The following is a 23,494-nucleotide window of genomic DNA, read 5'->3' as shown; positions in this document are numbered from 1 at the left end:
TCTACCACGTGCTTCTTTGAATTACTCGACTTGACTACCTTTATCTCTTTATAGACTCATCCTCGGGTTACTAAAAGCATATGACACTGTAACTGCCACTTTAAATGATGAATGGTGCACACTGAGCTTCAATACATGTGTAATGTGAGAACACAATCAACAGACATCACATCTTCATCCTATGCCATTGACATGATACTAAAACCTCAGCCACTTTACAAACCCAAAAATCTGTTTCAATATGAGGCTGTTCCGTTATTAAACAGAGGGACACACTGAAATGTGTAAAGTATATTCTTCTTCTGTTTTTACAAGGCAAACTGCTTTTTTCCCACATTACTGAAAACTTTACAGCCAGATCTAAAATACAGCTCAGCGCTTATGCAAGGCAGCACAGATGAGAAGAATGAAACAAACCTCAACTAATCTCTTCAATAAACGTCTTCTATAAACAAATAACAAAAGTATTATTTACTGGCATATCACAGACACATTATCTTACATGTAGCTGTTGGATTACATCATATTTCCCAAGTTTTAACAAAATTTTTGAAAACAATGTGATAGTTGTAGCTACACTTTGAGAATACAATAAGGAATATTATGCAATGGAAATTGTAATAATGAGTCAAACACTGATGATACACTGAAAAATTTTCAACACAAAATAATTTGTTTCTCGCATTTTTATGACATCATAAAAATTAATAAAGCCAATAAATAAACAGGCCCAGAATAATTACTTAAAATAATATTCTCGAACACTACCTGAAACAAATAAGTATATATTAAAAATAAGGATAAATTCATGATATGGTATATACAAGTTATAAAAATGTAAAGAGCCAAGAACTTTGAAGTCATTGTCACACTTGCCAAAAAGCCTAAAACTAAGCTCAGGTGAATTAACGACATAATTTCAACGCACCCAAATACCCTAACTTCTTTTCTGCCGTTTGGCCATTACTTCTTTAAGTGTTGTCTGTCGTTGTCTTTTGTGAGAAGGGGACCCTTTATTCCTGGTAGACTTTTGTGATCCAATTACAGGTTTCCTCTTTCGCAGAGCATATTCGTCCTCTGATCCGCGGCTTCTGTCAACCTGAAGAGAGCAACCACAAACGCTTAGCTTCATAAGCCATATATCCAGTATATTACTCGCTCCTAATGTTCATTCTCTCAGTCTTTTCTTTAAACAGAGTAAACCAGCCTGCCGTGCCAGCACCATGAAGCATTCCTTAGCTAGCTCAATGGGGAAGATTTCCTCTAATACCATGGTCAATCTATCTATTACCGACTCAAGGAAACAACAATGGAAAATTAAGGATATATTCAAGGCTCTCCCACTAGCTCTCCTTTTTATAACATTTTATAAAAGGTAATTTTTTCATTGAATTCACCCTATATCTGTCATATTACCATTATTATTGCATAGTAAAGTTGAATATAACTGACAAGTCAGACCTCCAATCATCTACGGGGTGGGTGCTTTTTTAACTACAGCAAAGACGAATTCATTGCCTGTTCTCAACTTTTTCTCTTTACAAAACTAAGTTATTAATAAGCTGTAAATATTTCAGCAAATCTCAATTTACTTACCATATATTCAATTCTTGATTTACAGTAATCTAAATTAGCTAGTTTAGGCAGATTTCAATTCCTTCAAACTGTTGGTTATCTCATACTGCAGTTACATATTCAACTTTATTTGAGGTTGACAAAAAATTTTCTTGAGTGGCTGATTAAAAACTGACGAACCCAGCACTAAACTGGAAACATGTGAGCCACAGTTATTAGTTTACCGGTGGGGAGGAGTGGCAAAAATAATAACTGCTAAGAGATTGGATTTCTTAACAATTTCTATCACATTGTTTCCAAGTAAGATTTATCTTCTGAACAAGTTCCTTGAATTGCTTGACTGAATCAAAGAACACACTACTGGACTTAACGGAAATATTCATCTATGTTGATCACAAACTAGGGGAGATATTCCCTATATGCTGATGGCTAGGGGAATACTCAATAGACAAACACACCAATAACAGAACTTCAAAAGACACCATCAACATCATGCCATTATCACACAAGCTACTGAGTAAACAATTATGCAGCCCAAATGCCAGTAGTTAAATATCTAAATATTTGGCATGTAAGCGAGGACTAGTCAGAAATAGTTCAATCTGTGCTAGTACAGTATATACAAACACAACTGCAAATTACAAGAGTTATCTTAAAAGTAAGCTGACAACTTACCTGGTGTGAACTTTGATTGAAATGCTTCTGCAGATATTCTGCAAATAATCGATCTTGTTCTTCCTGTTTCAAACGTTCTTCAATCTTCAGCTGTTCCTCTTTTAACTTTTCAATATCCTGAAATTTTTTTAGAAGAATGTCACATTCCTAAGTAAATCTAATAGACAACATTGCATAAATAGGTATGATTTTAAAAACAATTTGGCAAATAGAGTACACTACAATTAACATGAAACTTAATATCTCTACGGGGCATACAGTGGTTAGTCAAAAGTTAAAACGGCATATCTGTGGTTACAATTTTCAGTTTAAAAAACATATATTGGTCAATATCATAAAACTGTTCCAATAAATTATGGGGCAAAATTTACACCATTATACAAGGATGGAAAAAAATTGAAAAGTAGGAAACACTGCAGCTGAGGCTGAAGTGATAATTCAAAAAACCTTTGATAATGTGTACATTGTGATGCAAAAGGCACACTGTACCACACCCTACTTCATGGTTGGAAAGTCAAATTGGACAAAATGCAGAAGACACTAGATTAGAGGCAAATGAATACTGCACTGAACCTCATTTTCTGTCAACAGTGTACTCTGCAGCTCATATGGTAGGTGGTACCTGCATACCAGATCACAGAGTAAAAATAATCACACCATCTTCAAAAAATCAATACGAAGCTCCTAATAGGTATATAAATGCATTAAGTTTACTAGTTGGTTTCACTCCCAACCAAATACTTTTAACAAAGCCTACTTTGAATAATCCTAGACAGCAAAGTCCAAAGAAAAGAAAAGGATGAGGTTTCCTGTTGTATGTAGGCTAGCATATGTACACAATGGTCCCTCCAGGTCGAAATGGCTGTATATCAGCCTTATCTAGACTTTTAAATATTGCTATGTTTCAATTTCATTCATTAGTTTCAATTTATCTTTTTTCTAGATATTTATACCTTACGCTGTGATTTCCTATGTAAGGCTTTCTCAGGAACTCAGGAGTTTTCAACGCTAGCCTGATGTATGTACTTTCAGTTAATAGGGTTTTTTTCTGCTTTTACTTCAGAGTGATATTTTTTCAGCTAATCAAGTGCTAGTTTATTTGTTCTCTGGTAGTTATGGTTAATGAGCTTTTGGCAGTGAAAGTTAACTAGCACCAAGTTACTGGCTACTTAAGTCTACTTTTGAATATAAATATTACCACCTTAATGTTCTTTTTTACCTATAGTAAATGTAACTACCTTACCCCTTGCATTCTTCTCTGATCTATCCCTTCTAAGAATTTATTAAAAGAAGTAAATACACTACAGAAACCACCCTACTAACAAACGAGTTAACGCTTTGGATGGCCATTTGTATATTGACTTGTTTGTAAGTTGCTTCCTGTACTCTTCATGCTTATTTAAGTACAGTATGATATAAAATTAATAGAGTACTGTATGTTTTTTTATCCTAAAACACAATACACTGTACATACAGAATAGGCGCAAAAGACAAAATTTGAACTTACAGGTGGCAAAGGAGAGCACTCTGAACACAATTTTAATTAGTGATCCTGCTTGTTTGTATCTCTGAATGTTTGTAAGTTGCATGTTCTTAAGTAAGGTGGTGTCTGTACTTTAAACAAAACTCCCACTGGATTTCCTCAGGTCCCTTCTTTTAAATGGCTGGCAGTGTCTCCGCTCCCTCTCTCTGGGCCACAATGTTAAAAGTGTTGGAAGTGTAATACAAATGTAATTTTCTAAAATATTAATTTTACCATAAGAACCCATTACTTTTAGCTATGTTGCCCTCTTCAAAACTCCTCTGTTCTTGACTCTGATACATCAAGGACAACCACAAATACCCGAAAGAATCAACATGTGCAAGCTAACATATCTGCATCACCCGATGCCTGGGATTTGCAAGGATAAACACAACAAGCATGTAAAATATGAGTCTAAAAAATGAAATACACAAAACCCATCAATATATATTTATAAAATTTACTTAACCATCAAGTCTGATCTATAATGTGCACTTTTTTAAATTAGTTCTATACTGAGAGCAATGTCCATTATGCAAGTTTCCAACAATAAAACAAAGTAAATATCCACATCTAAAACATGGTTAAAATGCAATGTATCTGAAGATTTTTGTTAAAATCCACACCCATGACATCAATGTACATTTAATACTTACAGCACTGAAGTCTTCACCATTTAAAATCACTGAATAATCGAGAGAAACATTATTATCATCCACATACAGCCTATTTTCATTTGACTTCTCGTCTTCCACTTCGAAATTCTCTTCAACTTTTGTCTTCGTAACTTGGGATCTCTCCTCATCCCCTACTTTTCTTCTGGGTACATCACTGATTTTCTTTGACTTGACCTCTCTTAAGTCAAGGTCCTCTTCATCTATGTCTGTTTCATCATCTGATGGATATTTCCTACTCTTGGTTTCAAGTTCAGTATCACTGCAATCTAGTTGAAATGTCTTGGACATTTTCTTATGTCTCTCCATTCTTTTGGGACTACACAATCTTGATTTGTGTCTCTCTGATTTATGAGGATTTTCATTTTCCAAGTCCATGACATTCTCTTTCCCTGATGTAGCGGCATGGCGATTTTTCTTGATCTTAGTTACACGTAAAAGGTCTTCAGATTCTGCAAAAGACATACGATACTTTATACAAATTTCTAACTATTAATGATTGTCACACTACTAATTTATCCCCTTGGAACAATGAGCCCAGAAATTAAAGAGAAGAATTTTCACTTAGTTTAAAAGGTAATACAAAAGAGCATTTTTAACAAAATGCTGTGGTTGAACCAAACCATCAAAACCTACATATTGTTTAATTTATTCCTTTGGAGCAATGAGCTCAGGAATTAAAGAATAATCTCTCCTCACCATTATAAAGAGCATTTATAACATAAAATACTGAAGTTCAACCAAACCTTCAAAACTGACAAGTTCTGTACTAGTTTATTGGTTTGGAGCAATGAGGTCAGGAATTAGAGAATAATTTCTACCCATCATGAAAGATAATACACAGTACATTTATAACATAAAAATACAGTAGTTTAACCATACCCTCAATTTATAATTGTTCATCTGAAGGATTTTACTCATATCTTACCAGAATGCAACTCAAAAATGTTAACGTAATGAAGTTTAAACAGGCACAGTAATGCTTCTTTAAAGTGCCACACCACTAAACCTATTTCTAAACTATAGTTAATATATTTGTATACTACGCTTTTGTTCATTTCCTTTATTGTTACCCTTTTGGATAACTTTGAGAATGACACCATCTCATTCAATGAATACAAGATCTATCCATTTAACCGACTATGTGAACTGTGAATTTTATACCTTTCTAATAAGCAAATTGCACTTGCTTGTGGCAACTCACCCACCTAATTCCAAAAACTGATTTTCCATTGTACTGCTCCATAATTGTTGCATAAATGGGGTTATATGATACCTACTTAACATTTTGGATGGATTTTAGTGGTTTCCTAAAATTCATTTTGTTTCTCAAACTTTTAGTGCACAAACTCTCATGCAGACCTGTTCTGTAAAATTACCAGTAAATCAGACAAGAAAGTTCACCATTCCATGTTACTTATCCTGTCCTCATTACCCATCGCATCTTCACTAAACACCAGATTTTGTTGAACTAAAAGGCACTGCAAATGTCATTAAATTATTTCCCATCAATGATAGAACTACTCTTCTACCCATACTAATTCACTCATTCCCACTGGCCACCAGGAAATTTTCACTGGAACTAGCCAAGGAACATCAAATTTGAGCCATATGGTGGTGGGAAGTGGTACTATACATCCTAGTCACCCAGCATCTTTGACACAAACTTGTTTGCCAGACCAAATTATGGTTAGAACCTCTTCGACATTTGTTTACTAATCCCTGCCATTTAGTTGAGCTTCTAAATTTAAATGTATCATATACATACTGAAATTCATTTTTACTCAATGAATCTTTTCTTTTTGCAGCTAAACCAACTGTAATCAGCGTTGCAATAAAACACTGAATAAGGATGCACTTTAAATAAAACACTGAATGAAGGATGCACTTTAAATATCATCCATGGGGCACTGTTGAAACCTATAAAAAGGTGAGTACGAAACTAGCAAAAGACCTGTGCCGAAATTTAGGAAGAGCTTTTTGGAGGAATAAAAAAGTACAGTCCACTTACATTTTGCAACTCTGAACATCTACAATAACATCCATTACATTTTACAGACTACGTCCCATTCACCCAGACAACTCTCACAACATTCACATGGCAACTTCCCCCACTGGGCTGTCTCTTTTCTCTTATTATCCAGTTACCACAGGCCTTTTGTTTATATTTAGTTTTGTTACTCTATTTAATGTTGCATTCTGCTCTTCCACCTCTGAAACATCCCCCAGGCTTATTCCCAATTCTGCATAAAATTGCTCCCAGGGGCCTCACTTTATTAATATCTATCTACAGGCAGTCCCCGGTTTACGACGAGGGTTCCGTTTTTACGCGTCATAAACCGAAAAATCATCAAAAATAGTCAAAAATCCTAAGAAAACCTTACTTTTAATGCTTTGGGTGTACTGAAAACGATGTAAACTGCATTTTTATTGAGTTTTTCATCAAAAAAACCTCCAAATCTTGATTATTCTGCCGTTTTGGAGCCATATTTCTTCCGTCAGATCGGCGTATGACGTGTCGTAACCCCGGAATATGTGTCGTAAACCAGGAAATAATTTCTGATGAATATATTTGAAAAGCGCCGTAACCTCGGAATGTCGTAAGCCGGGGACTGCCTATATAACTGAGAGCAGTGATCAACTGTTGAGCCACAATAGACAAACATTTATCTATAAATTTTCTCATTACACACTTATATCATAAGCAAAAGTTATCAGCAGGAACTAAGGTTACAGTCTCACGCTCAATCTGTGGCAGAAGCCTTGTGAGATACAAAAAAAAAAAAAAGACAAAAGATTCCTCTAGGTTCAAAAGACAAGACAACCAGCACAACTCCAAAACAATGACAATGGGAAACAAACAGGAACAGCTTAACTTCACTCTTCTATGATCTATGATGACCTGCAAGCCACAATAAAGGTAGAATGAAAAAAATTGTAAAAGAGTCATTTGTACTTTTAGGAAACCATTGTATGTTACTACTGACCAGATTCTGAGCTCTGTGAAGATGTTATCTCTCTTAGAGATCTTCCATGTTTCAAGTCACTGCTGTCATTACTACTTGCAGAGTTGTTGCGGGAAAAACCTCCGAAGTTGTTCCTGCCACTGTTCGTGTTGTGAGATGAATATGAAGCGGAGGGTGTATTCAAGGCCTCAAGCATAGACTTTGGAGAAGTGGCATAATTACCTGTGAAATAAAATATATCTATACATTACAACAGAAAAATTATGAATCTCTCATTTGAACAGATTCTAAACTGTTTATTGTTACAATATAATGAAAATCTCTGTGCATGAATTCCCCTTATTTATTCCATCCATTTACCACCTTTGCATTTCTAAACCATTTCAGATGTAAATGTCATTTAAAAAAAAAAAGGAAAATAGCAAACCTGGATATCTTGAAGACATGTTCTTCATAGGAGACATTTTTGAAGAATGAGGCATCATATCTGGCAACAACAATTTACCTTGGGAACTTGGAGTACTCTGACCTAAGAAATACAGAATTTTTCAAAAACAAAATTAACTTTTCATACACCTAACCACTACTTTTACTGTCTTCTCATGCATCTAAAAATGTCCACAACCCATTCAAAAGTTTTATGTCTGTTTTTTATACTTTTGTACACAATAAACTAATTCACATAATACATAATGTTTCCACTTAACACTGAAAAGGGCAATACTAAGCTCAAGCCAAGAGTGTGTCAGAGATCATACGATTACAAGTCATTCATTTTATATATTTACTTTTGGATTCACCTTGCAGGTGCAATTTTTTTTATTCATGAATACATTTTTTTATACTGTAGTTTTTACATTGTGAAATATACTTTATAGTATCAATGTGTACATGCTATTCTCTACTTACTTAGAAATATAGTACTACAAGTTGGAAATGCATTCCTGAAGAAAGAAAACAAAACATTTGCATGGAAAGGTGGTCATAGAATTTACCAATACAGTACATATCTTTAAAAATTAACTTCCATTGTAAAAAGAGCAGGCTATCCATCATTAGATAAAAACCTGACAAAAATTTTGATTGCAGACTGATTCATATGAAAGAGAAAAACTTAGCACTACGCAATACATCTGGGCTTAACTACTTCTCAGCCCGAGTGCTATGTAGCAAATTATGCAGGCAATTGTTTTTCACATTCATCTCAGCATCAGCTACATTTAATGGGTTTACTGGATAATTTCATTAAGTAAGAAATATGAATTTCATTTCACAGTATTCAGATGCATTTGATAAGGAACCTAATCTGCTAAGACGGTATGATACTGTCACACACACGCCATCGGAACAAGAGGATATTTCCATCAGATATGCAAAACTTTACTGTATGCTTCAGTAAACTGAAAAACTGGAACAAATGTCTTTATGTAAAAAGTACAAAACAGTCCGATACAAAATGAAATTTGTACTCAAGTTTTACATGTGAACAACCAAATCTTCCTCACATCTGGTCCCCATACAGTATAAGCAAGCAATGAACCCATCTTGGTCTCAGTTTCCATGATGGTGAGTAATGTCCTTAGGGTTAAATTGTAGCCCCCTCTCTTATATTACAATAATTGTTTACGGTTTCGACTGGTATTTCAACAATAAGAATATACTGTAGTTAACTAGCACTTACCAATGTACATGTCCATTGGACCTTTGGCAGGTGTTGCTGCTATTTTTGTAGAGAGCTTGACTTGAGCCTTTTCTTCTTCCTGAAAAAAGACAGTAAATCAAGTTACAAGTCAACAGAAAAGTAATAATTTTCTAAAAAAAAAAAAAAAAAAAAAGTAGTCTTCGACCTTAATATTACAATCTGAATTAAAGACTTTTACTAGTCAATTTCATGACACCTTTACTTTGTTGCTCTTCATTTCAATTAAACAAACAACCAAAGTAATTTCTGTAATTTCCTCAAAGTGATCTATGTACAGACAAAATGTGTAATTTTCAGCTCATTTCATGCATAGATAAAATGCAAAATCCTTCTTTCTCTCCCTAATAACAAAAATACATAAAAGTATAATATTCACAAGCAGTACACAAATTGGGAGTTAGTTACTGAACTTTAAAATCAATTGAAATAGGTTTAAGAACTAAGTTAAATCTTTAGCAAACACTTCTGACAATTTATAAATGAAATGCAAAAGCTGCATGCAGCATTACAAAGAGTTTTTCAATTAGCTGAAATAATAAATACTATATCAAAGTGTTAACAGCAACATAGATTTCCTAAAAACTAAAAAAAAAAAAAAAAATAAATTCTTCAAAAAAAAATATAAACTTTCATAATAAAATTTATTAGTGGACACTTACTTCCTGTTAAAGATAGCATATGTCTCCACGCCTAGTGGCACGGAGATACGAGCTATCTTTAACAGTCAGTAATATTTATCCCAAACAAGGTTATTTATACCTCAATCCGACGTGCTAATTCTTCATCACTTCCACACAACAGCTGTATCTCTTGTATTCTCTTTTCCAAAACTTGGTTTTCAGCTTCCTGATGAAAAAAGGAATACTAAGCCACAGCAAACAGAAAAAGCTAACAAAAATGTCATAGGCTATTTAAAAAGAAACTCAAAAGCAACCAAAGCAGGGCTAACAAAACTATTTCTTTGTGCTAGGCAGGAAACTTAATATGTAAAATATTCCAAGAAGTTTACCTTGATTTGTAGAGCAAGAACTTCATCTTCCTGGCACATTTGTTCTTCCTGAGCTCTTCTCTGCCTTAGTTTCATCTTCTCTTCTTCCTGAAAATGATAAGTCGTACATCACGCCAAAGAACTGCCTTGACAGTAATGCAAAAGATGAAGTCCCTTCGACATAATTTTCAGCATATTAAAGCAGTAAAAAATTACTTTCTCTGAATAACCAAAAACCAGTACTGTATAGGTACGGTACAACAGGTGCGTTAACTGCAGACATGCCTTTCCAGTGATCTAAAAATTAAAAGACTGGTTACAGTGACAATATGATATTTTTATGATAAAATAAAGTTTGTTCATACTTACCTGGCAGATATATATAGCTGTATTCTCCGAAAGGGACCGACAGAAATTCAAAACTTACGGCACACGCAGATGGGCCAGGTGGTTAGTACCCATTCCCGCCGCTGGGAGGCGGTATCAGGAACCATTCCCATTTTCTATTCAGATTTTCTAGAAACTAGAACTACTGTCTCCTGAGGGGAGGAGGGCGGGTACTATGATTATATATATCTGCCAGGTAGTATGAACAAACTTTATTTTATCATAAAAATATCATTTTGTTCATGACACTTACCTGACAGATATATATATAGCTGAATCCCACCATTGGAGGTGGGAAGAGACAGAATAGGATTTAGGAAACAAAACTATGTAGGCGATTGACGCCTTGGTTCCTTACCTGTTAGCATTGCTGACTTCGTGATTACTGTCACCCAAGCCTGCTTCTGCTTTACTAGAAAACTCCAGCGAGGTAGAGACCTATAGAGCTGGTGGAATCTAGATGATCTGTCAACGGGGGCGAGACCACAATGTGACTAGACCATATGACCTTACTATGAGGGTAAGCGACAAACTAACAACCACCTGACCAAGCCTAGTTACGTTAAAAAGATTAACATAAACTAAGGACTGGGGCGACCACCACTGGTGGAGACCCAACGACCATAAAAAACAACACAAAAAATATTAAAAACACACCAAAACAAAACTAAAGGAGAGGATGAGAGTCGCTTTCTGTTCCCAAGATCGTATTTGCGGAAACGTAAGGCCCCAGCGCACAGCAATTCTCATAGGACGTCTTCACTTCTGTGAGATAATGAGAAGCAAAGACCGAATTGCTTCGCCAAAAGTGGCACCCAGAATGTCACTGAGAGACTGGTTTTTCTGGAAGGCCACTGAGGTAGCAATGGCTCTCACTTAAATGAGCCTTAACCTTCAAAGTTCTCAAGTCTTCGTCCTAGCACACTGGAATGGGCGTCTATGATGGTGCTTCAGAGAAAGAACGCCAGGGCATTTTTTGAGAGAGGTAACTCAGGCCTCTTAACGGAGCACCAGAGATTGCTAGAAGGACCTCTACAATTCTGGGTCCTCTGCAAATAAAATTTTAGAGCCCTGACAGGACACAGGGTTCTCTCAGGTTCTTGTCCAGTGATGTCCGTCAAGCCCTTAATTTCAAGGACCTGGGCCAAGGGGAAGACGGGTTCTCATTCTTAGCAAGAAAAATAGGGCTCAGAGAACAGACAGCATCAGGGCCTCTGAAACCTATAATCTTGCTGAACGCTTGGAGTTCACTAACTCTCTTCGCCCGTCGCCAGAGCAGTTAGGAAAATAGCTTTCTTTGTTACATCTCTGAAGGAAGCAGAATTTAAAGGTTCAAACCTCTTAGACATCAGGAATTTTAGAACTACATCTAAATTCCACGAAGGTAACTTAGGGAGGCTACCTTAGACGTCTCAAAAGACCTAAGAAGATCATGAAGGTCTTTATTGTCCGATAAGTTCAGGCCTCTATGCCTGAAGACCGTTGACAGCATACTCCTATAGCCTTTGATGGTAGGGACTGCCAGGTTCAAATCCTTTCTCAGATATAAAAGGAAGTCCGCTATCTGGGAAAGAGAGGTCGTGGTGGAGGAAATTCCCTTAAGTTTACACCACCTCCTGAAAATGATCCACTTGGACTGGTACACTGCGCTGGAAGAGGCTCTCCTGGCGTTAGCGATCGCCTTTAGCCACTGGTCTAGAAAAACCTCTCGCTCTGAGCAACTTCTCGATAGTCTGTATGCAGTTAGACTCAGAGCGGGAAGGTTTTTGTGGTACCTCTCGAAGTGGGGTTGTTTGAGAAGATCTGTTCTCAAAGGAAGCGTTCTTGGATAGTCTACCACGAGAGACATGACCTCTGGGAACCATTCTGCTGAAGGCCAAAAAGGAGCGATTAAAGTCATTCTCGTCCCTTCTGAGGGCTACAAACTTTCTGACGACTTCCCAGAATCTTGAATGGGGAAAGGCGTACAGATCTAGACCCTTCCAGTCCCAGAGAAAGCGTCTATTGCTAGGGCTCCCGGTCGAGAACAGGAGAGCAGTAAAGGGGCAGCCTTGTGGTCCTTGAAGTCGCGAAAACGTCCACTAGGGGCGTCCCCAAAGTTTCCAAAGATCCTGACACACTTCTCGTTCAGAGTCCATTCTGTTGGCAGAAGCTGATGTTGTCGACTGAGAAGGTCGGCGCAAAACATTCTCGACCCCTGCAACAAAACGAGTGAGAATCGTCACTTGGTGAGAATGTGCCCAAAGCAGGATCTCCTTGGCGATCAGGAACAGGGACCGGGAATGAGTACCTCCTGTTTCTTGAGGTACGCCAGGGCCGTGGTGTTGTCGGAGTTGACTTGAATCACCCGACCTGCAACTTGATCCTGGAAGAACTGAAGAGCCAGGAAAATCGCTTTCAGTTCTTTGAGATTTATGTGCCAGGACACCTGTTCCCCTTTCCAGGTGCCTGACACTTCCTCCCCCTAGTGTTGCTCCCCATCCCGACATGGACGCGTGGAAAACAACACTAGGTCGGGGCTCTGAAGATAGAGAGACCCCTTCTGCCAACTTTACAGGATCGAGCCACCACCAAGATGGTCCTTGACAGAGAGAGAGATCCTGAGAGACTCGTCTAAGTCCTCCTTGTTCTTCCAGTTGTCTGCAAGAAAGAACTGTAGGGTCTGAGATGCAACCTCCCCAGGGAAACAAACTTCTCCAGTGATGAAATGGTCCCCAGCAGACTCATCCATTCCCTCACCGAGCATGTTTCTTTCCCCAGGAAGGCCGAAACTTTTACTAAGCAGTGCTGCTGACGGTCCTGGGATGGAAAGGCTCGAAAACCCGCTGAATCCATCCGAATCCCCAGATAAAGAATGGACTGAGAGGGGATCAGATGCGACTTCTCTAAATTCACAAGAAGTCCCAGGGACTTCGTCAGTTCCAAAGTCGAATGCAAGTCCTCCAGACACCTTTGTTCCGATGTGGCTCGGATGAGCCAGTCGTCTAGATAGAGCGATATCCTTACTCCGGCAAGATGAAGCCACCGGGCAACGTTCCTCATCAGGACTGTGAAAACCATAGGAGCTGTACTCAGACCGAAACAGAGAGCTCTGAATTGGTACACTCTTCCCTTCAGGACAAACCTCAAAAACTTTCGATTGAGGATGAATGGGGACATGAAAATACGCATCCTGAAGGTCGAGAGAGACCATCCAATCGCCTGGTCGCAGTGCATTGATAACCGACTGGGGCGTCTCCATTTTGAACTTCTCTTTGACGACAAAGTTGTTCAGTCTGCTGACGTCCAGGACTGGTCTCCACCCCCCTGACTGTTTTGGAACCAGGAAGAGACGATTGTAAAAACCTGGAGACTCCAGATCCAGGACTCGCTCTATTGCTCTCTTCTGAATCATTTCTTCCAGCAGATCTAAAAGGATCTGTTGCTTTTCCGGTCGGTAAGAAGGCGACAGATCTCTGGGAGTAGAGGACAGGGGGGGGTTTTCGAGGAACGGGATCCTGTAACCTTTTTTGATCACATTGAGGGACCAGGAATCCGCCCTCTTACTTTCCAGGCTTCGAAAAACAGGAGAAGCCTGGCTCCTACTGGTGTCTGGAGGTGAGAAAAGTCACTTCTTGCCCCTTTGGGAAGAAGGGGCTCCGCCTCTGAGAGACCTCTTCCTCGCGAAAAGGTCTAGAGGAGGAAGATCTCCCACGAAAGGGCTTCTGTCTCTTCGGGGAAGTCCTTGCGAAGACGTAGAAGGGACACTAGGGCGTCTGGAAGATTGAGCAAGGAGATCCTGAGTAGCCTTCTCCTTAAGGCTGGAGGCGAGATCCTGACAAAGCGGCTGGGGAAGAGATGGCTAGAAAGAGGGGCAAAAAGTAACTCAGCCCTCTGAACAGGAGAAACTGACTTGGCAGCGAAATTGCAGTACAAAGCCCTCTTCTTTAGGAGGTTGTACCAAAATGAGAAGCCAGTTCATCAGCGCCATCCCTGACGGCCTTGTCCATGCACGACAGTACACTGGACAGCTCCCCAGAGAAATAGAGTCCGGACTACGAGTCCTTAAGTCCAAGGCCCCCAAGCACCAGTCCAGAAAGTTAAAACCTCCATCGACTTGAAAGAGGCCTTTCAGATGGTGGTCGGTTTCAGAAAGAGTCCAAGACACCTTAGCCGAAGAAAGAAGAGACCTCCTTGACGCATCCACGAGGCTCGCAAAATCACCTTGAGAGGAAGAAGGAACTCTAGAGCCAATTTCCTCTCCCCGTCTCATACCACATTCCCGCTTTCCCCCGCACAATCTAGACGGGGGAGAGCGAAGGAAGATTTGCCTTGAGACTTCCTATCTTCCATCCACGCATTGACCCTCTTGAGAGCTTTTCTTGTAGCCAAAGAAGTCTTCATTTGTAGGAAGTCAGAAGCGATTTCCTCACCTTGAAGAAGCTAACTGCGAAGGAGGGAAAGAGGAGCAGAAGGCTGAAATTTATCAGGAAAAAGCTCCTTAAGCATACTAGCCAAAATCCTGTAGTCGGAGAAAGACGAAAGAGGGGGCTCTTGTTCAGCAGAGTCCGACTCCTGAGACAAATCCGCCTCTTCGACAGGAGCGACAGGAGAGTCTTCGGGGCTAGAGAGAAACAAAGACCTTTGGGTCCAATTAGTCCCAGAGACCTCTTCTCGTGGGAAGAAGCAGCAGAAAATTCAGGAACAACTTCGTACAGGAGCGTCCTGCCGAAAGCGTCTGATGAGCGTCCTGAGGAGCGTCCTGACGAGGCGTCCTGATGAGCGTCCCTGACGAGCGTCCTGCTTCAAAGCAGCCGAGCGTCCTGAAGAGCGCGCCCTGTCTTACAAGCTGCCGAAGCGTCCTGGCGAGTCCCGGCGAGCGAGCCAGCCGAGCTTCTTGACGAGTCCTGGAGAGCATCATGCAGGGATCGGGAAAACGAGAAGCGTCCTGGTGGGCGTCCTGCCGAACGCCAAAACGAGCGAAAGCAGGAGGAGAGGCAAGAAGAGCGTCTTGGGCGCGAACTCTTACTAGCAGCAAGCCGAGCTGCAAGAGGAGCGTCCTGATCAACCAGCGAGTCACGACGGGGCAAGGAGAGCTGATGATCCGCAGAACGATGAGGGTGACTACGGAAGCCGCAGGGGAGAGACAAACGAAGAGAAGGAGAGGGGAGACCTCTTAGATCTTTTAACTGGCAGCGACAAATCCTTGCGGCGCCACGTTGCTTCTCCTTAGCAGCGAGAAGGGAAGCTAACTGCCGCTGCATATCTTGGATAAGACGCTCGAAGGAGAGAAGCCCTCTCAGGAGAAGGGCTGCTCTTATGAGAAGAAGAGGGGAAGGAGACGTCCTCCTCCTTCTACCAAGAGCGACAGGGGCTCTCTTCTTGAAGTGCGGCTGGGGCGTTCAGCAACGTCCTCCTCCGAAGAAATCCTGGTCCTCTTCTGCGGCGGCAAATCTCGCAGCCAGTCGGGAGAAGATTCTAAGGCACGAAAAGAGGAGAAGAAGCGTCCTCTTCAACGCTGGCTCCTCTTGAAAGGACGAGTCCAACCGAGAACGTGACCCCTTAAGTGGAGAGGACGCCTCGGAGGACGAAAAACAATCCTTTGGATCCGTGCGCGCGAGCACGATCCTTGGCAGCCTGGGAGACGTCAACAAGGCCTGCGAAGGGCGCCAGATCGGTGGGGGTCCCCGTAACCCTCTTGCGGCTTTCGACATGCCCATTCCCTAAGTCCTGGGAGTTCGGCAGAGGTCTAGACCTAGAGGCATTATAGGGCCGATCTGACGCCCCCTCCACAACACTGGGGATCACTACACTTCACTGCACTTTCGATCGCCAACACCTTAGACTCCAAGGTGCGAATGGAGTTCAAAATCTCGCAAGGGCATTACCTTCCGCAGACACAATCACAGGGTTAGAAGGCGACTCTACAGGGAAAGGAGAAGCATTAGTAGGGTTAACAGGAGATAAATTAATACCCTGACTCCCACCTACCGACACACTCCTGGAGGAAGACCTCCTTACATGATCACGCTCTAGCTTGCGAACGTAAGAATCGACGCTTCCAATCAGAATCAGGCAACGATTCACACTCCTTGCAGCGATCATCCAACATACAGACATGCCCTCTACATCTCATGCATACTGTGTGAGGGTCTACCGAAGCTTTCGGTAGCCTCACCTTACACTCCTGAACAACACACACCTGAAACTAGCAGAACTAGATCCAGACATCTCGTTCAAGGAAAAGCCAAAACCAAAATCAAAACAGTCCAAAGAAGCGTATGCCTATCCACAAAGCCAAAGTCAAAATACCAAAAGACAATCAGAATACTTAGTGGAAAAAAGTTTACGAAATCCAACAGCGGAGGTATTGACAACAGGTGTTGACAATACCGGCGACAGAGAAAATCTGAATAGAAAATGGGAATGGTTCCTGATACCCGCCTCCCAGCGGCGGAATGGGTACTAACCACCTGGCCCATCTGGCGTGTGCCGTAAGTTTTTGAATTTCTGTCGGTCCCTTTCGGAGAATACAGCTATATATATATCTGTCAGGTAAGTGTCATGAACAAATTGAATTTTCTCTTTGAAATGCACATACTTGTGCACTGTAAACATTAGAAAATACATGTGCATACCAATTATATTTGTCAAAGCCAAGAAAAATATGGTACTTGCACATGAAATTTTTCCTATCTATGCTTTGAAATTATGAACAGTTAAGAATTACAGCTTGGTACATGTGTATGAAAATTATATAGAATTTAAAAAGTAAATCCTGTACAGTATATGTAGCAAAAGTGAAATTTCTTTCATTTACATGGGTTTTGGGAAATACTGGTTTTGGCAGGACAATCCAAGAAGTTGCTAAAAATGCAATCTGAAACTACAGACACAAAATCCATAGCAGATGGATAACTGCTCCGTGTACAATACAAAGCTGTCTACTCATGGTTTGAGCGACATCCACAGGTCATTCATCTGCACTGGCCTTCCAAATCACCAGGTTTGAGTATACTTGAACAATTTTTTGAGCCACATCCATAGGTCAGTCATCTGTACTGGCCTTCCAAATCACCAGGTTTGAGTATACAGGCAGTCCCACGGTTCCGCTTACGACGTTCGAGGTTACGACGCTTTTCAAATATATTCATCAGAAATTATTTCCGCCTTCGACGCATGTTCCGGGTTAAGACGGCGTCGTCGCCGATCCGACGGAAGAAATTTGGCCCCAAAACGGCAGAATAATCATAATTTGAAGGTTTTTTTGATGTAAAACTCAATAATAATGCAGTTTACGTCGTTTTCAATGCACCCAGAGCATTAAAAGTAAGGTTTTCTTATGATTTTTGATGATTTTCGACGATTTTCCGGTTTATGACGATTTTCGGGTTACGACGCGGCGCAAGAACGGAACCCCCGTCGTAAACCGGGGACCGCCTGTACTTGAATAATTTTAAGTCCTATGACCAAAGAATGTAATAGGACAACTTTAGAAAAACAAAGCAACCATGAATTACCATGCAATTAACATCTAGAAAAGTCCTAGGCCTGATGAACTGCTGGTCAAATCAAAACCTAAGATACTGAATCATGCAGTTGACAATAATGGTGACTATACAAAATGTTAATTTATGTCTTACTTACAGATACTGAAATTTATATATTAAAGCATTAACTTTTTACCATCTTTCATTATAGGTATTATATTTTTCCCTCAATACTGCTTACAGAAAGAAATATTTTTTCTCAATTATTTAATTCATATATTGGCCTCATAAAATATCTAACCAAAGCAGTCTCAAACCAGAGGTCAGAACTGGGGAAGAAAAAAACAAAGAATTTAAGAGATAAGAGGGATGAGGAAAAAAGGTACCAGGAGAAAGGACACACAATAACAAAGATAACAGCTAAAGAAAAAACCAATGCAGTAAACCCCCCGTATTCGCGTCCTCATGGTTCGCGGATTCACGCATTCGCGGGTTTCTCTGTGGAACATATCTAGCCATTTTTTGCGGAAAATTCACCCATTCGCGGTATTTTTCACTGAGAAATATTCACTAATTACTGTATTTTCATATAATCTTCATGAATAAATGCACTTTTTGTGGTAAAACAATTAAAATACTCGGGTATAAGCATTTTTACAGGGTTTTTCTTGGTTTAAGCTATCAAAATGGGCAGTTCTGAGTGTTTTTAGAGGGGTTTTAAGTATTCGCGGATTTTAGCTATTCACGGAGGGGTGTGGTACGCATCCCCCGCGAATACGGGGGTTCACTGTATGTTATTTACTTATGCCTATCATGAGCTATACAAAGTACAAATGACACAGTTTCATACTGCAAGGTATTCTCTACAAAAGACCATATTCCCATGCATAATGTATGCCACTGTACAAAAAACATAGGGAAATACCTGTAACTTCAGGATTAATCTTGTAGACGCTTCCTCTTCTTGGCTTCTCCTTGAGGCCAGCTCTTGCTGTTCTTGTTGGATCAGAGCTTCAAACTCCTGCCGTATCTCACCAGGAGCACAAACACGTGGTTCACGTACAAAAAATCCTGAAACAGAGAATCCAATTGCTCTAAGTTAAATCAAATTATAAGGAACACAAAATTTGTTGGCAAAATCAACCTTTTTCTTGAAAGTCAGATATCTATAAACCCCAATCATTTACAGAGATTGATAAAGTTTCTAACAGCCAAAGAACCAAAATATCCCTCTCATTTCAAAATCCAGACATTTATATGGAGTTGAAAAATCAAATATCTAGGCAATTAAAATGAAATACTATATAGAACACACTAACAAAAGACATTTCTCTGCCACTAGTCGCCAAATGACACTGGGACACTGTTGTGCATTGACCAAAACTAACAAAACTGGGAATTTTTGTATGATTAACAAGATATTACAGTTTCTCCAAGGAGAAGTTACAACTGCTTTTAAACCCTACAAAGCTTACAGTCTACTGAAAGCTGAAAAAATAGTGCTCAGTGACTGCAGATGAGTTAGAGGTATTCCTACACTTATATAACCCTATATAACCACCTTATAATCCCCCTTGCTACTAAGTTCAATGACCGCTTCCAGCTTGTGCTGAAGGATACTCCTACACAAGAGGAGATGATTTGCATTCCCGTAGGAAAAAAATAACTTAAAAACTCCCTCTGAGCATTTACTCATGTCAATATCATTCCTATTCCTGAAGAACAAAAAACCCATCGCTCTTAACAGGGCAGTGAGGCTTGTAACAAGCTTTAATGTATAAAGCAAAAATTTCCTAACTCTATAACATTATATGCTTTGTGATCTTAGTAATGTACATATCATACAAAGAAAACACCACATAGCTTTTCGTAGCATAAATACTTGCCTTCATCATCTGAGTCATCTTTTCCTTGAAGACGTGCTTCAATTTTTTCAGGGAACTTTTCCTTGATCATCTGCCACAGTCTATTATTGACCAAACGGTTTGATTTAGTATTGCGGCGAACCCAAATACTTATCCTGTAAGAAATTAATAATATTTTACCCATACCATGGATATCTACTACAATAAAGAATACTGCATAATAAATAAATGTCAAAGCATGAAGTGCAAATAAATCTTTTTCCAATTAAAGATAATGTGACTTTTTTAAATAGGCTACTAGATAAATGGTGAGATCCCGCCCCCTCCCAAACGATATATAAGACAATAACATTGAGCTATACTCTAGTCTTCAATGTTATGAAAATCATTCGGAACACACACAAGACCATAAGTAAGACAAACTTTTACCAAACTCTGGCAACTGTCGCGGCTTTTTTTTAAAAAGCTACCATGGATAGTATGCATGATAATTGAGAAATTCTAAAAAATCACTTCATTTTCTTAAACATCTGAAAATGTACTTACTGTATTGGTCAATTACTGCCAATTCACGAATTGCTAATTTCTATCATGATTAGTATATTTTCCTAAGTCCCCACTTGATGTGAACACAGTCAAATAGCACCTCTCTCCAACAATTCTTACAACTGCTGTAAAGTGGCACCTAGAACACCCTACTGACCAACCACTGCAATTTTAAAAAGCTAATCATGTGTGCAGTCAACGTATAGTATTTTTTCTGACCAATCAGAATGGTATGATTTATATCCCTGCACATAACCATAGTTTGGTCCCAATTCAGGCATTCTTTTCCTTTAGTGCCTCCACACTGGAAGCATGTACTATGAGTTTTACAGACTGCACTGCTAGCATTGAAGTTCAGTGTCTTAGAGAAACTGATGTACCAGCACTTACTTGATCTAACCCTTAAATTTTATTGTTTGGAAGTGGTATCTAAAAGGTGTTTGTATATTTCAGGTGTTTCACAAATTAATTAAATGTTTATCTGATCTAGAATAGAACCCACCCACACCATCTGCTCAAGATGTTATCGTCCCAACTGACAGCAATACAACCAGGGCCTAGCACTTCCAAGATCAACTCTAGTCAAGTGGAGCAGGCTAAAATGAAGTTGGAACCCAATGATTTTAACCTAAGCAAAATCAGCAAAATCACTGTTATCATAGTTAAAAGTGAAGATTTGGACCTACTATTAAGAGTAGTCTAGGCCAGTCCACATGCTTGACCATAAATCTTCATCTCAACTTTCTACTATGTACATTTTTCACTGGTAATATGGGGACCCACCTGCCACCAGGTTAAGACTAGATTAACATGCCATTTTAAGCATCTGAACACAAACTTCTACCTACTGTTCATTGTTAGTCTGGGGGGTCCTGAGGAGGCAAAGCCCTATAGGCCAGTGATGGGATGGTGCTTGAAAAACACTGGCTCGGGTCCTAATTATGGTTTCTTTGGTAGTGTAATTCTTGTTCTGTTAATTAATTTGGTTGATTTGAAATTTTTGTTTTTGTTCAGTGTGTTTTGAACTTTTCTGATTCTCATTTAAATAACAAATTAGATATTTGAACCCCCTTATATCCTACAATTACGGAGGGACCACAGTGGGATACCAAGGTTTTTGGAAGGGGAAAATGTAAGAATAATATACATGGGTGTGCAGTATCCAAACATCCCCATGATAGCCTACTTCTGAAATTTTGGTTAGGTTACACCTATTATTTACTTTAGAGCAACTGTAGGACATGTGACAATATTCTGTTGGCTGTAAATCTCAGGAAATGTCCTAAAGTGAAGGTTTTTTAAATCATGGTCAAAATTACATCAAAAACAGTAGTTTTAATGAACTTGGGGCTTGTTCCATTATTCCACACTCTTGACACCAGCATGTGAATGTAGATCAATGGATCTAACTCCAAAAAAGATAATAAGATATTGATTTTGTTTTTGCATCAAACAGCTGAAATTACATCACAAATAACACTTTTAGGACCCCATCCCACCATTCTGTACATGTGACAACTGCAAATAAGTGTATGTAGTTCAATGAGTCAAGTTTCAGTTCAAACATGGGGCCTGGCATTAATAAACCATACAGATAGCTTAAAACCATATCAAAACACATTTCAGCTGGGATATAACATGCCCAAACTGTCCATTAACCTGGGACATTGTGCCCTAACCTGTCTGGAGGGCTGGGGGCTTTGTACTGCCACAGACCCCCACCAACTAACTTTGCAAATATGGACAAAATATAACACTAGGTGGAAGTTTACATTTGGACTGGTGGACTGACCTGGGCTACCCTTAACAGAAGGCGAGTGCACTAAGTTAGGTTAGGTGGGAGGGTACAGTCCCCAAGCCAGGTAAGAACCAAGAGTTGTTAGGTTAACCTAGCTTTCAACGCCCTTATCTATTTGAATTCAGGCAAGACCTAGACCTATAGTGCCCTTGGTTGGGTCAGGTGGGGGTACGGGAGGCCAAAGGTCGCCAGCCAGGTAAGGAACTGACACCCTAGGTATTACTGCTGAGCAGCCTAGTTGCAAGTTCTTCTGCTAGGATAGAAAGTAAAGTGAGGTGTCATGGCTTAATTGGATAGGACCAGGGTGGGCAAAGCCACCCAGCCAGGTTAGGGCACAGCCTCCAAGGTTAGGTCAGGTAGCCTAAATCAGGTTAGGTCATATTCACTCTGAAATAGCCTACCTACTACAGAAATACCTGCTAAAGTAGCCCAGAACCCTGACTCTGCATTCGTAAGATATAAAACTGGGGGGTCCAGTAGGGAGTTCCCGACCAGTCCAGGGCATGGCACCCTTATGATAGGTTAGGTTAGGATACACCTCTGTTGAAATAGGCTCGCCCAGGCTATGTTTCTGCTTTACTTTTATGCAGGGTAAAAGGCATCCAAGTTATGCATTTCCTTCTGGGTTACCCCAATCGTTTTTTCAACCGCCCCCACAAACCAGTTTCCTACGGAGGTCAAAGTAGCCTAGTTGTAAAATACAGTCAAAAGGCGATCTACTACCACTAAAAATGTTAATTTTCTACTTAAAATTAAAGCTGAAACTTAAAAGCACACATTAAAACGCAGGAAAACCACACTTCCAACTCCCGAAATCAATGACCCTGGTTTTAAATATGTTTACTGCCACTCACCTCGTTCGACAGACGGGGCAGGCCAGGGACGTTTCTGCTACGTGTTGTTTGAAACATGGCATACACAACGAGTGGGAACATGGCATTGTTACTGGCTCGACTAGAATGGACAGACATATTGGACAAATGACGTCCTCCAGCGTTAATTGAGACGGTTTTAGGTCTTGTAGCCTTCTGGCAGACATTCCGCTCTTTGCCGCCAAACCGCCACATTTGATTTGTTGTTGTTGTTCTGGCGTAAGAGCACTTGATTCTGTTTTAAATTTTATAAGTGACCCGATATTTCTTTAATTAGAGTAAAAATAATATTTTATAGCTAAAAAATAAGAATATATACGAATTTATCTAAATTAAATATCGTTGTACGATACTTCAAACTTTATTAGTTTTAATATGAACGTAATACTCAGTTGCCAGGGTACGATAATGATACTAACTTGAATAAACAGGTTAAGTAGCCAGCTCACTCAACC

General features: G+C 39.7%; 1 protein-coding gene across 4 annotated transcripts; it reads right to left on the bottom strand.

The window, feature by feature from the left end:
• Positions 1–276: 276 nt before the first annotated feature.
• On the bottom strand, positions 277–23,269 carry LOC136826153 (E3 ubiquitin-protein ligase rnf168-like). Of its 4 annotated transcripts, none has more exons than XM_067083174.1 (12): positions 23,022–23,269; positions 19,845–19,978; positions 18,884–19,029; positions 10,124–10,210; positions 9,874–9,960; positions 9,094–9,172; positions 7,840–7,941; positions 7,434–7,634; positions 4,429–4,898; positions 2,251–2,367; positions 929–1,099; positions 277–764 (listed from the first exon to the last, which is right to left on the bottom strand). In XM_067083174.1, exons 1-11 carry the CDS (start codon positions 23,204–23,206, stop codon positions 938–940), a joined length of 1,770 nt encoding a protein of 589 aa, XP_066939275.1. In that variant the 5' UTR covers positions 23,207–23,269; the 3' UTR covers positions 277–764; positions 929–937. The 4 variants fall into 4 exon arrangements, with proteins under 4 accessions (XP_066939275.1, XP_066939274.1, XP_066939277.1 ...); XM_067083173.1 differs by having other exon boundaries at positions 277–768; positions 23,022–23,260; XM_067083176.1 differs by lacking the exon at positions 9,874–9,960 and having other exon boundaries at positions 277–768; positions 23,022–23,258.
• Between the last annotated feature and the right edge of the window lie 225 nt (positions 23,270–23,494).

The sequence above is a fragment of the Macrobrachium rosenbergii genome, chromosome 40 (genome assembly GCF_040412425.1).
Source record: "Macrobrachium rosenbergii isolate ZJJX-2024 chromosome 40, ASM4041242v1, whole genome shotgun sequence".
In the NCBI taxonomy this organism is placed as follows: Eukaryota; Metazoa; Arthropoda; class Malacostraca; order Decapoda; family Palaemonidae; genus Macrobrachium; species Macrobrachium rosenbergii.
Note: the sequence above shows the minus strand (reverse complement) of the source record. Positions and strands in the feature narration are given on the sequence as shown.